The following is a 14,322-nucleotide window of genomic DNA, read 5'->3' as shown; positions in this document are numbered from 1 at the left end:
TGTCTGAAAGATCGTTACTGTAGTAGCTGCTGAATGGTGGGTTGTTTTTGCTGTTGCTGTTGTTGTTGTTTTGTCCAATTCCATCAATTCATCTACATATATTAGCTGAACTTTTGCTCTAAGGAAATGCTTTTCCTTCCACTTACCTCTTTGACTTTATTCTCTGGGTTGTAAACCATCACTATCATTATTTATTTAGGTGCTCAAATTTGAGCATTGGGAGCTCCTGTGAGCCGGGTTTGCGTCCTTTTGTCATGTTCCCATCATTCTCTGAGTCACTTCCTTATTTTCTGTCACCATTAGCTCTTTCAGGCTCAGCCTACGCTATCCCTGCCCCACCTCTGAAATCTTCCATCTCTCCAAGGTTCCACATTCCTTCTGTTAAAGAACAGTACTTATACTTGCTCGGGTGGGGGGAAGGGACCTCCCATGTCTTCACTCCACCATGGCTTTCTCGTAATAGATGAGCAGAAATACTTCTGGGAGGTTTTAACTTGTGCTTCTCTAATTACAAGTGATGTTGAATATCTTATATATGTTTAAAGGACATTTCTTTGCAAATCAACTGTCTATTCATGTCTCTTACTTCTTTTTCTCCCTTGTTTTTCTCTCTCTGTAAACTCTGAACCAACCACAAACAAAGGCTGAAAACATAGCACAAAGACCTGCCTTTCCTGAGCCATTTCAGAGTGAGCTGCTGACCTGGCTCCCACTGCCCTTCATGTTAGAGTGTATTTCCCACAAAGACATCCTCTTATCACAATACAACCACTGAAATCAAGAAAGTGTCCCCTGAATGTAGTCCTTTATTAAAACAAAAGAATTCAGTTGAGAATCACAGACTGCATTTACTCCTCAGTTGCTCTGCCCTTGACTTCCACAATCTCGATGCTCCTGAAGGCTCCAGGGCACTTCTTCGGGACAATGTCCCTGATTTGGGTGTGTCTGATCCTTCCTGAAGATCAGACTCAGGCTCGGCATCTCTGGCAGGAACATCACAGAAATGAGGCAACAACCTTCTCAAGCTATCCCGGCAAGTAGCAAATAATCCTAATTCATCTCATCACTGATGAAGTCCACGCTAATCATCTGATCACCTGATTAGAGTGGTATTTGCCAGCAGTATCTCTCACTGTAAAGCTACTCATTCCCTTTTTGTACTTAGTGTATTTTGTAGACAGGGACTTTGAAACTTTGTGATCTCTGGTTCCTCATCATACGTATGTATGTACACTCATGCATTCAACTCATTTATATCCGTGTGGGTTTATGGATTCCTATTTTATTCAAAGGGCAATAATATATTACCATCATTACTTATTTTGATGTTCAAAATGCCTCCAATTTGGTAAGGTGGAATGTTTTCACACTGGATTCTGGGTCCTTCTGACATATCCACAGCATTCCATGAGTACTTGTTTTCTTATACGAGACATCCCAGGCTTAGTTTTTGTTCATTTCTCCTGTCTTGCCGTTTCTCCATGAGCCTAGGTTTCTTCCAGTGGGTTTTTTCCAGCTGCATAGAGCGAGGAAGTATGTGTGTGTGTGTGTGTGTGTATAAACACATGAATACTTTTACATCGTATTTCATTCTACATCTATCTGTAGATGTTAAATGGTCAGATCAATTCCAATCTAATACAAAAGTTTTCTCCTTTTCCATATTTATTATTCCCTTTACTGACAGTGAGAAACTGGCCTTCTATTATCCTTAATATATTTTCCTATTTTATCAGTAAGCACATATGTCAACATACTCCCCTCTTCCCAGTGTGGATGTGCTCCCCTCCCTACTCCATGTTGGGCTAACCCCCCAAGAGGACAGCCTCCTCCTCCTCGGGTCCTGACTGCCCCACACCAGGCTACCCTAGATCCTTCCACCCTTGCCCCACCACATGAACAAGTACATCGATCTGCCTCACCACAACACTGTAGATCTGAATTGTTGGGGACTAATGGGAGGAAAAGAGGGCAATATCCCCTTTAGGGATATTGTTTTATTCCTGATATATATGACAGATATTTTCTCCAGTTTTTCATTTGTGCACTTAAATCCTTCATACCTACTAAAAAAGCTTCTAACTCTTCATCTTTTAGAAATACATATTAAAATAATTACAGAGGAAATAATATGTCTAGGATTTACTTCAAAATACAAAGGGGGAGTGGGTGGTGGTACCTAACAAACAAAACTAGCCATGTGTTGATAATTACAAAATCTGGATGAAGAATATACAGGGGTTCAGAACACTAACTACTTTTTGTTGAAACTTTTACATGACCAAAAGATTTCATAAAAGAGCCCTTTTACACACTAAGTATCGATTTTTGTCATCTATGTTCTTGACCCTATGTAGGTACATAGATTCCAGCTCTTTTGAATCATCTTTTTGACTCAGAGCCATCAATGTCAACGTTTCTCACTCCATATCATTTTCGTGTCAAAAAGAGTGTTGAGGGGGATCCCTGGGTGGCGCAGCGGTTTAGCACCTGCCTTTGGCCCAGGGCGCGATCCTGGAGACCCGGGATCGAATCCCACATCAGGCTCCCGGTGCATGGAGCCTGCTTCTCCCTCTGCCTATGTCTCTGCCTCTTTCTCTCTCTCTCTCTCTCTCTCTCACTGTGTGACTATCATAAATAAATAAAAAATAAGATAAAACAAAAAGAGTGTTGAGGATGCAGCATTTCATTTCTTAAGAACGTTCTACTGTGTCCCTGAGATTTTCTTCTGAGCTGCCAGTACCTTCTCTGTAGGTTTTGATGTTGGGTGTTTTCCAGATCTTACCCAGAGGTGCTGTGGGCATGTGAGCAATGCCAACTATCACACAGCTGCTGCCTGACTGCCCCTCTTGCAGCAACTCTAAGATACCCTGAGATTTCAGAAATGTTAAATGTGTGTGTGTGGGGGGGGAGTGCACATCTTAGTTATTGATAAAGGTAAATAATTAAAAATATATTTAAAGATTCCAGCTTAATCTGTGTTTCCTAAATGCTTAATACATTCTTAAATACACATGGTATCATTTCCCTACCACTTTTGTTAGTTCAGTATTCTTTCATCTCAAATTTTATAGCATCATGTCTACATGCTAGTTTTCAAAATTTAGTAAATATTTTCATGATCATTGTCTCATTAGAATTACTGTGGGTGATAGGGGTACATGTCAACTTCTCTGGCACAACTGAACTCCTGAAAAAGGCCAGAACATCACTGATTGTCCTTTTGATTCCCAGAACAGTGCACCAGAGCCATGGAAAGCTCAGTGAATGTCTGTTGCATTAATGACTCTTCCCAAGAGTACTGCCATTAATTAAAAGCAATGAATCAACCTACTAACCAAGCACACGTGTAGCCTTCTGAGACACCAAGTCTGATACTTTTTGAGCCAACTACTACTTCCAGTTGAGGCTCTTAGAATTTGATGTCTAAGAAAGGCTAAATACTCATGTTAAAATGGATATTCTTGCCATGCTATCCCCGTTCTCATTCATTCAAAAACACTTACTAATTATCTACCAAGTACCAGGTGCTGTGTTCATAAAAAAGGTATAAAAGACATATTTGCTTTCAAGAAGCTCGCATAAGCAACTGGTAAAGACAAGTATGCAGGCAATTACAAAACACAGTGGGAAGAATTATGATAGAAGCAAGGCATAGGGAACCATGGTGTGTAAGGAGAAGGCACTTAATCTAGAGTCTGAAAGCTTCCAAGAAGAACAGACACCTGAGATGAATCTCAAAATATTCCTTTCCTATTATCTATTCTATTGTCCAATACAGTACCACTAGTTATGTGTAACTATTTAAATTTTAAAAATATTAAAAACAATCAGTTTTATTTTTAAAATTAAATAAAGTCAAATTCCTCAGTCATACCAGCCATATTTTCAGCATTCACCAGCCACATGTAGCCAGCAAACCTGGTCAATACAGATACAGACCATTTCTATCAGTGTAGAAAGTTCTACTGGATAGTACTGTTCTTGTGCCTTCACACCAATAAAGGGTATGATCCCCAGTCAAAGGTCCCATAAAACAAGTAGAACTAGGACAGACATTTAAGGTCTAAAAAAAGCATTCAAATTATCCAACAATCTGTTGCAGAACTCTCAGGTTATGTGATAAGAGTATTTTAAATAAGGATGTTACTCAAGTGAAAAAATTTCTTTGACTCCACCTTCAGGTAGGACAAAAAGGTCTTATATGAGGAAACTTAAAAAGTCAATCTGAAACAGGAAAAAAATATCAAGAGAGGGCAGACAAAAGAAAGTAGAAACACAGAGTTAAAATGTTGACTTTTAAAGACTTGGGTTTCCTACAATCTCTTCCAGCTTCCCTTCTGAAGAAATCTGTAGACTAAGGAGTTCTGATATTTTTTATTTTTTTAAGGTGATCATATTTGACAATATGATCTTTTTATTTAATATGCATTTACAAAATTATCATTAAAACATCAGAACCAAATAAACTGAACTGTATTTTTCTTTTTCTTTTTTTTAAGATTTTTTATTTATTTATGCTTGAGAGACATAGAGAGAGAGAGAGAGGCAGAGACACAGGCAGAGGGAGAAGCAGGCTCCACTCCATGCAGGGAGCCTGACACAGGACTCGATCCCGGGTCTCCAGGATCCCACCCTGGGCTGAAGGCGGCGCTAAACCGCTGAGCCACCAGGGCTGCCCCTGAACTGTAATTTTCAAAACCAGATTTTAAAAATAGAAAACAGGACAAGAAACTACACATGCACAATTAAAATCACCACAGTGTTTTAACACTTCTCAAACATTTTAAAGCAACATTTATGACAGAGCAACATACCAGTTCAGATTTGAAGTAGCCTATTGTGTTTTCATCCAATTGAAAATATCTTCTCTTCCAGTTTTTCATCTACCAGAGATGAACACAGACATAAGACTTCTGATTCTAAGAATGTCAAATGTTAACAGCCACTTAAATATTCTGCTATGAACCCACAATCAGAAATGTCAGGCACTGAAAAACCTCACTATCCTCCCTTACTGAGGAGATACATAAAACTTCATCTCTTTGGCAACTTAGGCCTTGAACTCCTAAGGCAACTTTGGTAGCTAGCTTTCAGTCTGTATCATATAATTCTATAATATGGTTTCATATTTTTAATGCTCTAAAAGTTAAAAAAAAAACACACACAAAACACTTCCCCATCCCCCAACCCCACAAACTAAATGCCATCAAGAGTTCAAGAGCAAGCACAGGAAATGTTATTAAACCACATTAAGTTCTGTAAAATCTGTAAAATGCAAGAATCTTTCTTCAGGTACTTTATACTTAGTAGTAAAGCAACAAATATTTAATAAAGTGAACCTACTTTGTACAAGTATTTTTTTTGTCGCTGAAATATATTTTTCGTGAAAGCACTTCAGTATCTCTAAGGGTTGTTATTTTGGACTTGGGAGTAAAACGAAAGGAAATGTCTCCCTAAAAGCCCTAATTAACACAAGCCAGTCACAGCCTGATGAGACTCTGACTTTACCTGTAAACCTGCTACAGTGAAAGACTCTCAGAACTTCCCCTTCATTTCCCTCGGCTTAGAAGTCAGTAGATTAGGAATGAAAGAACTTTTCCATTGGCTGACCGAAGCTAACTGAAGTTACCAAAAAGTGATGTGAGGTCAAATAGAACTGCCAATAGAATTTTAAGTATTTCTATACTCACAAAATTTTTTTTTTTTAAATTCTCAAACTTTAAAGTTTGTTTTCTCATGAAATTCTAACAATTTGGTTCACATCAGAGTGACAAACTTTGGGAAGGTACTTTGGAACCTTAGAAATTACCGGAAAATTTACCTGTTCTTCCTACAATGTCCCACTACAGGTCAGGTTGAATGAGAGGATCTGGCTAATAGCTCTTACTAAGGACCAGGTGCTGTGCTAATACTATCTTAAATTTACATCTTTCAAAAAAAACCTCCAGATGGCAGGTTTTATAACCTAATTTTCCTTAAAAAGAAACTGAGAGACTGAGAGGTTAAGTAAGAAGCCCAAGGTCACAGGAAATTCAACTGAGGTCAGCCCAACACCAAATGGAGTGAGCCTTCCTGCTCCCCACTCCCCACACCCCTCTTTTCTTAACACCTCCCTGATAGAGCTCTCTTTCTCTGACCCACTCCCAAGGGAGGAAAGATTGGTAAGAAAAACGTCTGGGATAAACTGTTAGGAAAGCTCACTCAAAATTGAAAGTCAGTGGCAATAAGCATTATCCAGCCACCCACAGACAAAGAAAATAACAGCACTGAGTTATGAACATAGAGTCACCCCTATTCTATCTCCTGACTCCTCAGCACACTGGTCTCTCACTTTGGGCCTTTTGGAAAACAAAGCAAATGATTTGTATGGTGAGAGTTTGCTAACAGAGACTCATTTTTCATTATACATACCCTGTCCAGGTACTCACCACTGCTCCTTGCTTTACACAATACCCAGCTTTGATGACTGCACTGTCCAGAGGTGGCTTAGGAGTAAAGTAGGGAAGATGGCTTTGTGACCGTTTCAAATTGTTTCTGTCAATACTTTCACCACATTCATTTACTTCTTCTTTCTAAAATGAAGCAAATAAATTCTTTGCTTGTATAGCTTCAAAGCACAGTTGTATTTTATGTTGTCATTCTAGTAGAAAATCTTAAAATTAAATCTTAGTTCACTTAGGAACACAGATTTTGAGGTATAGAGTTTTCTAAGTAATTTGAGATACTTATCCATAACACTCACATCATTAAAAAACCACAGATTTCTATTTCTCTTGTTTTGCCACCAGTGCTTTGCGTGTGGAGTGGTGAGGTAGAGGGAAGAAAGGGTTAAATTTTGGTTTTGAAATTATTATATAGATTCACTAATATAGGAAGTTGTTTCAAAAAAAAGTACAGGAGGTCCTATGTACCTCTCAATCAGGTCCCCCAACAGAGAAATTGTATAACTTCAGTACATTATCAAAACTACGGGAACATCCCACAACCAGCCTTATTCAGATTTCACCAGTTTTACATGCACTCATTTCCCTTTGTGTATGGATCATTCTATGCAATCCTGTCACATGTAGCTTTGTGTAAAGCCACCACCATGACAACATACAGAAGCTTTCATCATTACGAGGCTCCCTTGGGCTACCCCTTTAGAGTCCCTATGCCCAATCCCTTGGCAATCCCTAATTTGTTCTCCATCTTGATAATTTTGACATTTAGGCAATGTGATACAAATGTTCCTACAGTAGTGACCTTTTGAGATCACCAGCATTCTCGGGAGACTCATCCAGGCTGCTCCTTGTATCACTAGTCCATCCCTTCTTACTGCTGAGTAGCAATCATGGTCTGGCCATGGGCTATTTAACACTTTGCCTATTAAAGAGCATTGAGTTGTTCCCAGTTTGGGCCCATTAGGAATAAAAGTGAACATTCATGAATAGATTTATGTAAACATAAGTCTCCATTTCTCTGGGACCAATGCCTAGGAGTATATATGCTGGGTTGTACAGTAATCATAAGTTTAATGAAAAACTGCCATAACTATTTTTCAGAGTGGCCATACTATTATATATCCCCACCAGCAATGTACGAGTAATGCAGTTTCTTCTCATCCTTGTCAGCAGTCAGCATTTGGGTTATTAATTATCTGAGTCATTCTGAGAGGTGTGTGGTCTTAATTTGCATTTCCCTATTGACTAAAGACAGTGAGAGGCCTTTCTAGAGCTTCTTTGCCACACGTGTATCTTTTATCTTTTGATGAAATCTCTCTTCATGAATTCTGCCCATTTTCTAGTTGGATTATTTTTTAACTGCTAGGTTTTGATAATTCCTTATATGTTCTACATACAAGTGCTAGATTGGATATGTGGTTTGCAAGTATTTCCTCCCACTGTGTAGCTTTTCCTTTCATCCTCTTAACAGGGTCTTTCAGAGCAAACATTTTCAATTTTGATGAGGTCTAATTTACCAATTTTTCCTTTTATGAACTATGGTTTTAATATCAAGTCTAAAAACTCTTTGCCAGCAGATGTTCTCCTTGCTCTTAGAATCTAAAAATTCTGCAGGTTTTTTTTTTTTTTAACATGCCAAGTCCAGTGCTTTAAAAAAAAAAAAAAAAAAAAGATTTAACTATACTCATGTTTTCATGCTACTCCAAGGACTGGCTTCTGTTTATTTATAACATGCAACATGTTATAATCTAGAATCTCACCAACCAACCAAGCATGTATTTTCAATGACTCCTAAATTTCAAGAGAAAAACTAATACTCAAGTCTTATCTTGAGAAATTTTCAACCTGTTATACATAGACAGGTCAACAGCAGGAATTATGGACTTAAATTTTGTAATCCCAGCACTTAACTGCTAATCCAATAGTCACTGAATAAATTTATCAAGCAAATGAGTTTGGCATTTTCTTACTATAGCAATTAAATGCCTTTATAATGAGTAAATACTTCTTTATAATTTAAAAAGCTATATTACAAAATCAAAAAGTAACAAAAACTCTTTGGGATCTTTTTAATATGGCAGCTGCTATGGAATCTTAGAACCTACTGAATAATCTACACCAAAATTAAAACATAACAAAATCTTAATTCTATACAAAATTAAAACAGCCAGAGATACAAATATAATATATTAATACAACTATAGACAAGTTGTCTTACTGCTTATATCAGCATAAGACATAAGACAAGTAAAAGCAGCTTAGTCTAGTTTTATTTTAACCAGAAGTCTTACAGGTTAAAATCATTTTTTTTTAAAGTACACATACACAATACTAGCTTATACTTTTATCCAACTTTGGTGAAAAATGTAAGCTCCCACTAGAACATGGATTTTTGTTCATTAATATACCCTTTATCTAGAATAAAGGGAGCACTAATTAATTAATATCTTAAGATGCAGTAGCCTCTAATCACCCTTCCCTGACAGAAGACCTGAAAAATATGGTGCATAAAATGATTTAAAAGGTTTATAAAGTGCCAAAGTCCTCTCAGTCCAAACAGGCACACAGATAAGGAAAAATGCCCAAGGCTGGTGACAGCAATCCATTACCTCAGGATCCCCGGTTTCTCAATACTGGTAATTCAATTTGCATTACAAACTCATTCACTCAAATAGCAACACAAGAAATTTAAGGTCATCTAAAAGTTTTAATTTCATTCAAAACTTTTTATGACTTTATATTTTTCATAATATTCAAATAAGATATGACTTAGTATATCAGTACTTTTGTGATAGAACAGAGTCAAAATTCCAGTTATCTGTGTGGCTCATCTAGGTCAGGTTGTAGAAAAACAGGTTTAAAAAAATTACACATATTTGCAAACTCTTTGATTCAGCAATTTTATTCTAGAACTTTATTCTTTAAAAAAACTATTCTCCATGTCTCTAAAGCTTTGCTACAAGAATGTTCATCATAGGATTTATGGATAATGAAAAATACATACTTACTGGTCTCTGCCCTTGGTTCCAGGCACATAGCACCTAAAACCCTTGTAAATTCCTAAGTGATAAGCACTGGGTGCATCTCTTGTTCCAATGCAGTGATTCTGGGTGGGCTGCTGGATGGGGAGTGGTCACCAGGAAGACCAAGCTAGGACTAGAAGCTTGGGACTTTCTGCCCCACCTGCCATTCTCCAGAGAAAAAGGGGCTAGAAACAGAGTTGATCATGCCTATATGATGAAGCCTCTATAAAAATCTCAAAAGTACAGGGTTCAGAGGGCTTCTGGGTTGGTGAACATTTAAGAGAGTCCCAGAAAGGGGACAAAAGCTTCACACCCTTCCCATCTCTTTAATCCAGATGTTCATGTGCATCCTTTATCATATCCTTTTAATAATAAACCAGTAAACAGTAAATACATGTTTTCTTCTGTTCTGAGAGCCACTCTAGCAAATTAATCAAATCTGGGGACAAGGTCACATCCTGTCTCCAATCACAGCCCTTCCGTCAGAAGCACAGGTAAACAACCTAGACTTTCAACTGGCATCAGAAGGGATGGGAGGGCAGTTTTAGGGGACTGACCCTTTAACCTGTGGGATCCAGGCCGACTGTCAGAATTGACTTAAAACTGTAGGACACACAGCCAGGGTTGCAGAACTGCTTAGTGTAGGGGAAACCTCACACCTCTGATGTCAGTAGCATGTGAGTGTGGGAGTTGCAGGGAAGGAAAAGTGGGTTTTTCCTACTCATACTATTTACAGAAGGAAAAGGAAAAGGAACTCTGTCCAACAACAAAGGATTTGTAAGCTATGGTAAATTCATGGTGGCAGAATGACTACAGTCATTTAAAATGATGTAGAATAATTTTTAATGACTTGGAAAATGCTTGAGATGTAAGTCAAAAAAACTGTTTACAAAGTTTCTCCATTTTCAAGGGCAAAAGTATAAAGAAGAAAGGCTCAGAGAAAACATGGAAAGTGCTAAGTGTTATCTGTGATTTCCAAATGCTTCATAGTAAACACATATGTTTGAAATAAGAAACAAAGTTTTTAAAATTGATTAACTATGATATTAACTCAGTAATGTTCTATTTTTTAACAGAAAAATCACTACACGGTAAGTAAGCCATCATAGAGTAGAATAACTAATGAATTACCTGAGTTGGGGTAATGATGGGCACGCCCCCAACAATGTCAGTTCTGTAAGACACTTGCTTCTTCCCACATTCACTCTGGCGACTTAGGTTATCAGAATGAGGCTGTGAGTCTGACTGCTTTGGTACCTAAGATAATACATAAATGAATCATTTTGCCACCAGCATTATCTAGGAGACCCTCTTTTACCACAGAATATCCAACTCATCATCCACTTATAAATAACTGACATACATAAAAATTCTGTATAATGGGGATCCCTGGGTGGCGCAGCGGTTTAGCGCCTGCCTTTGGCTCAGGGCGTGATCCTGGAGACCCAGGATCGAATCCCACGTCAGGCTCCTGGTGCATGGAGCCTGCTTCTCCCTCTGCCTATGTCTCTGCCTCTCTCTCTCTGTGTGACTATCATAAATAAATAAAAAAAAAATTTAAAAAAAAAAAAAAAAAAAAAAATTCTGTATAATGTATGCCATACCCCTTTAAGTTCTCACACTAATGTTTCTGTCTCAGTAATACTTTACAATACACTACCATTTACTGAGTGTTTACTTGGGCAGGTACTATTTCATACATTCTCCCACTTATTCCTCTCATCAATCCTATGTGTAGGACCCATATCTTCACTCTAGCAGTGAGAAAACAGAGGCTCAGAGACATGAAGAAACGTAGGTTTAGATCCTGGCTATAGTATGTTCTATTCAAGTTTGTGTAACTCTCCTATACACTCAACCACTATACCATACCCCCTATTTATTAGAGACCTTGACATTGTATTACAGCTCTGTGACTTAATCTCTTCCTGTCCTCCATTCCTGCCCAGGATTCTATAGCACCCCCAGGGACAGGGATCATGGCAAATCCATCATTACTGGCATCAGAACAGAGTCTACTAGTGAAAACATAGTAAGTATTCAATAAACGTTGGTAGACTGACTCAGTGGATGAATCCAAAATCAGCAGGAATAAAAGAATAAGATACGTAACATAAACCAGAAACCAAATGTTCAAAATAATTTAAAGCTTACTGGAGATTTTTAAAAGAAATTCCAATACATGTATCCATGATAAATCACTCACAAGTACCTCACTAAAGTGGAATCAAAGAGTCAAAGGCATCACTAATGTCTGACATACATTTTAGCTTTTCTTATGTGGCCTAAGCCGGAAACAAGGTACTTGGCTAAGCAGTACTTCTATCAATAGACTATAGCATGTCATCTGTCTTTGAATTACAGTTTTGTTTTTTTTTTTTTTGGCTATGAATAAAATGTAATAAAATATGCTCAGCACTGATGCGATGTTGAGCATAATAGTTAATCTCTTTCCACCGATCTAAAGGGCATTTGAGGATCTTACAGTGTTTCAGAAACATTATGACAACTATGTCCAATAAGCACCGTAGTCGTGATGTAAAAACATTAAAAATTAAATAACCTGCCTGCCATACAATTAAAGTCCCTGTTAACAGGGCACTGGCACAGTTCCAGGGTCACTGTTCACATGGCAGTCAAATATCCAAACCATTTATTAATATGAATCCAAAGCAGTGTGGTTTCTCAAGCTTTAACATTCGTGAAGTATCAAGCCAGGAACATGATTAAAACCTTCAGATTCCCAGGCTGCATACCCAAAATTCTAAGTCAGTCAAGCAGGAACACTAGAAGCTTCTGAGGTAGATGCTTAACAAATTATTCTGAGAAACACTGCTGCCAGGCTTGTGCTCTTCCACCAGGTCTGGGGAAAAGCAGGTGGACAATGTTATCTGCAGACAAGGCTTTACAAAATATTGGGCAAACATGTCAATGTATGTCTAAGCTGGACTGTAGTCGATCCTAATCCACATAAATATAATCTATGGATATACACAACGTCTCTCTTGGGTGACTTCCTCAACTCCTCTCTCTTCCTTGCCTCTCTCCCCTGGAGATGCTTCCCCACAAGGCTTTCTCCCCAGGTCCCAAGCCATATTTACACTATGAGGCAGGTCACTGGCAGAGACAAAAGTGAAGGAAATGGAAAGAGAAACAAACCCTGCCAAAGAATGCCTCTAGAATTCTTCTAAGAGGCTGCACGTTTTAGAGATTTTTTTTTTTTAGATTTGCTTGTTTGTTCGTTTATTCATGAGAGACACAGACAGAGAGAGAGGGAGAGAGGCAGAGGGAGAAGCAGGCTCCCATGGAGCTGGAAGCCCAATGTGGGACTCAATCCCAGAACCCTAGAATCAAGACCGGAGCCGAAGGCTGGCGCTTCACAGATTGAATCACCCAGGCGCCCCCATTTTAGAGCTTTTTAAAGGCAACAGATAACGGCTATAATTTTACTTGGCAAGATTTGCATAATGACATAAGAGTAAAGGGGCTACAAAGGACACAACACACCCAGAAACAATCTAAGGAAGCCCATGATGTTGTGAATGAATAGCATCATGTATTTCCATTATGACAGAGAAAATGCAGACAAGAGGGACAGCATTAGGAGAATTTTAAACCCGAGAGTTTAGCTCACATCTCACCCGTGCTAGATGAAATGTGCTAAGAGGTGACCCGTATGAAGTTAGTTCTTTTAAGAAGTTGAGAGTTTAGTCAACTCAAATATATAGGCATTTCCTAAGAAAAACTTTTAATGCCAGCCTAAAAATATATTGAAGCTTATTCTGATTTTTCTTCCAGAAATGACAGTATATTAAAAATCTTTCTCTATGCTGTTAAGCCTACTGCTTCTAATTTGTCCTGATAATAAAATGTTAGTAAGTATGGCCTAATTCCAATGCTGGAGCTCAATAATTAACTTAGAATGGTACTTTACAATAAAAAGTATTTAAATTGTGTGGTGAGCACTGAGTAATGTATAGAATTTTTGAATCAATATGTTGTACATCTGAAACTAACATAACATTTCATATCAATTTAAAAAAATCTAAGCTATAAACATTCCCTCCAAACAAGATAAGCAAAATACCCATGAATATAATACTCATAAAATTCTGAATATTAGTCTAAATTTAGCCATTAAAATAAGCATATTTTTAGTACTAAAAACAAAACAAAACAAAACGCAGCCAACTATTGAATAAGAATCAGAAAAAATGACCTGGCCACGCAGAGACAGCAAGTGTCAAAAGACACTGGACGTGCTTGCTTTCATTGCCCCTGACTTTCCCCCTCTCTTGCTTTCTGTCTGTACTGTAGCCGCTTTCTGTGACAAATCTGCATGTATTTTTAGGAGGCGTTTGCTTGTGATTCTTATAGTAGAAAAAGAAAAGATAGAGAATGAAGAGATGAACAAAACAGAGAAAAATGACAGGGCTACAACAGCGCTTCAGACTGAAACCTAAAATGTTCAAACACAAACTACTGAGTACCCATGACCTTCTGAGGGCTCTACCCATGACCTGCCAGCTGAAAAACACAACTATAAAGTAGAAGGCCTTGCACCTGTGGCAGATTTGCCATTTTGTTAGGACCAAAGTCCTATATTCAACTGATTCTACTTGTGCCCAGCTGCCAGTTTAAAAAAAAAAAAAAAAATGCGGCACTTTGGCCACAATTTCAAAAACACTGATTTTTAATTAAAATCTAATATTAATTTTTAAATTAAAATTTGTGGTGAGGAAAAGACACTATTTTTAAAAATAGTGGGTTTCTGTTTAAGAATACACCATATACATCTTAGATGTTCCTCAATCAATAAGGGACCAGAGATCATATTTATACTGTTATTACTA

The 14,322-nt window shown here is 37.8% G+C and overlaps 1 protein-coding gene across 8 annotated transcripts in view; it reads right to left on the bottom strand.

The window, feature by feature from the left end:
- PLEKHA1 (pleckstrin homology domain containing A1) overlaps window positions 1-14,322 on the bottom strand; it is a 55,528-nt gene that overhangs the window by 7,338 nt on the left and 33,868 nt on the right. For all 8 annotated transcript variants that reach the window (XR_008667109.1, XM_055346275.1, XM_055346277.1 and 5 more), the window contains exons 6-8: window positions 10,601-10,726; window positions 6,432-6,575; window positions 4,818-4,886 (exon numbers count right to left, since the gene is read on the bottom strand). Coding sequence is in view for 7 of the 8 variants with exons in the window: in XM_055346275.1 (XP_055202250.1) it covers window positions 4,818-4,886; window positions 6,432-6,575; window positions 10,601-10,726 (339 nt within the window). In the remaining variant the exon portion in view is untranslated. The remainder of the gene's footprint in view (window positions 1-4,817; window positions 4,887-6,431; window positions 6,576-10,600; window positions 10,727-14,322) is intronic.

The sequence above is a fragment of the Nyctereutes procyonoides genome, unplaced genomic scaffold (genome assembly GCF_905146905.1).
Source record: "Nyctereutes procyonoides isolate TBG_1078 unplaced genomic scaffold, NYPRO_anot_genome, whole genome shotgun sequence".
Taxonomy (NCBI): Eukaryota; Metazoa; Chordata; class Mammalia; order Carnivora; family Canidae; genus Nyctereutes; species Nyctereutes procyonoides.
This window is presented reverse-complemented; position numbering and strand designations above follow the sequence as displayed.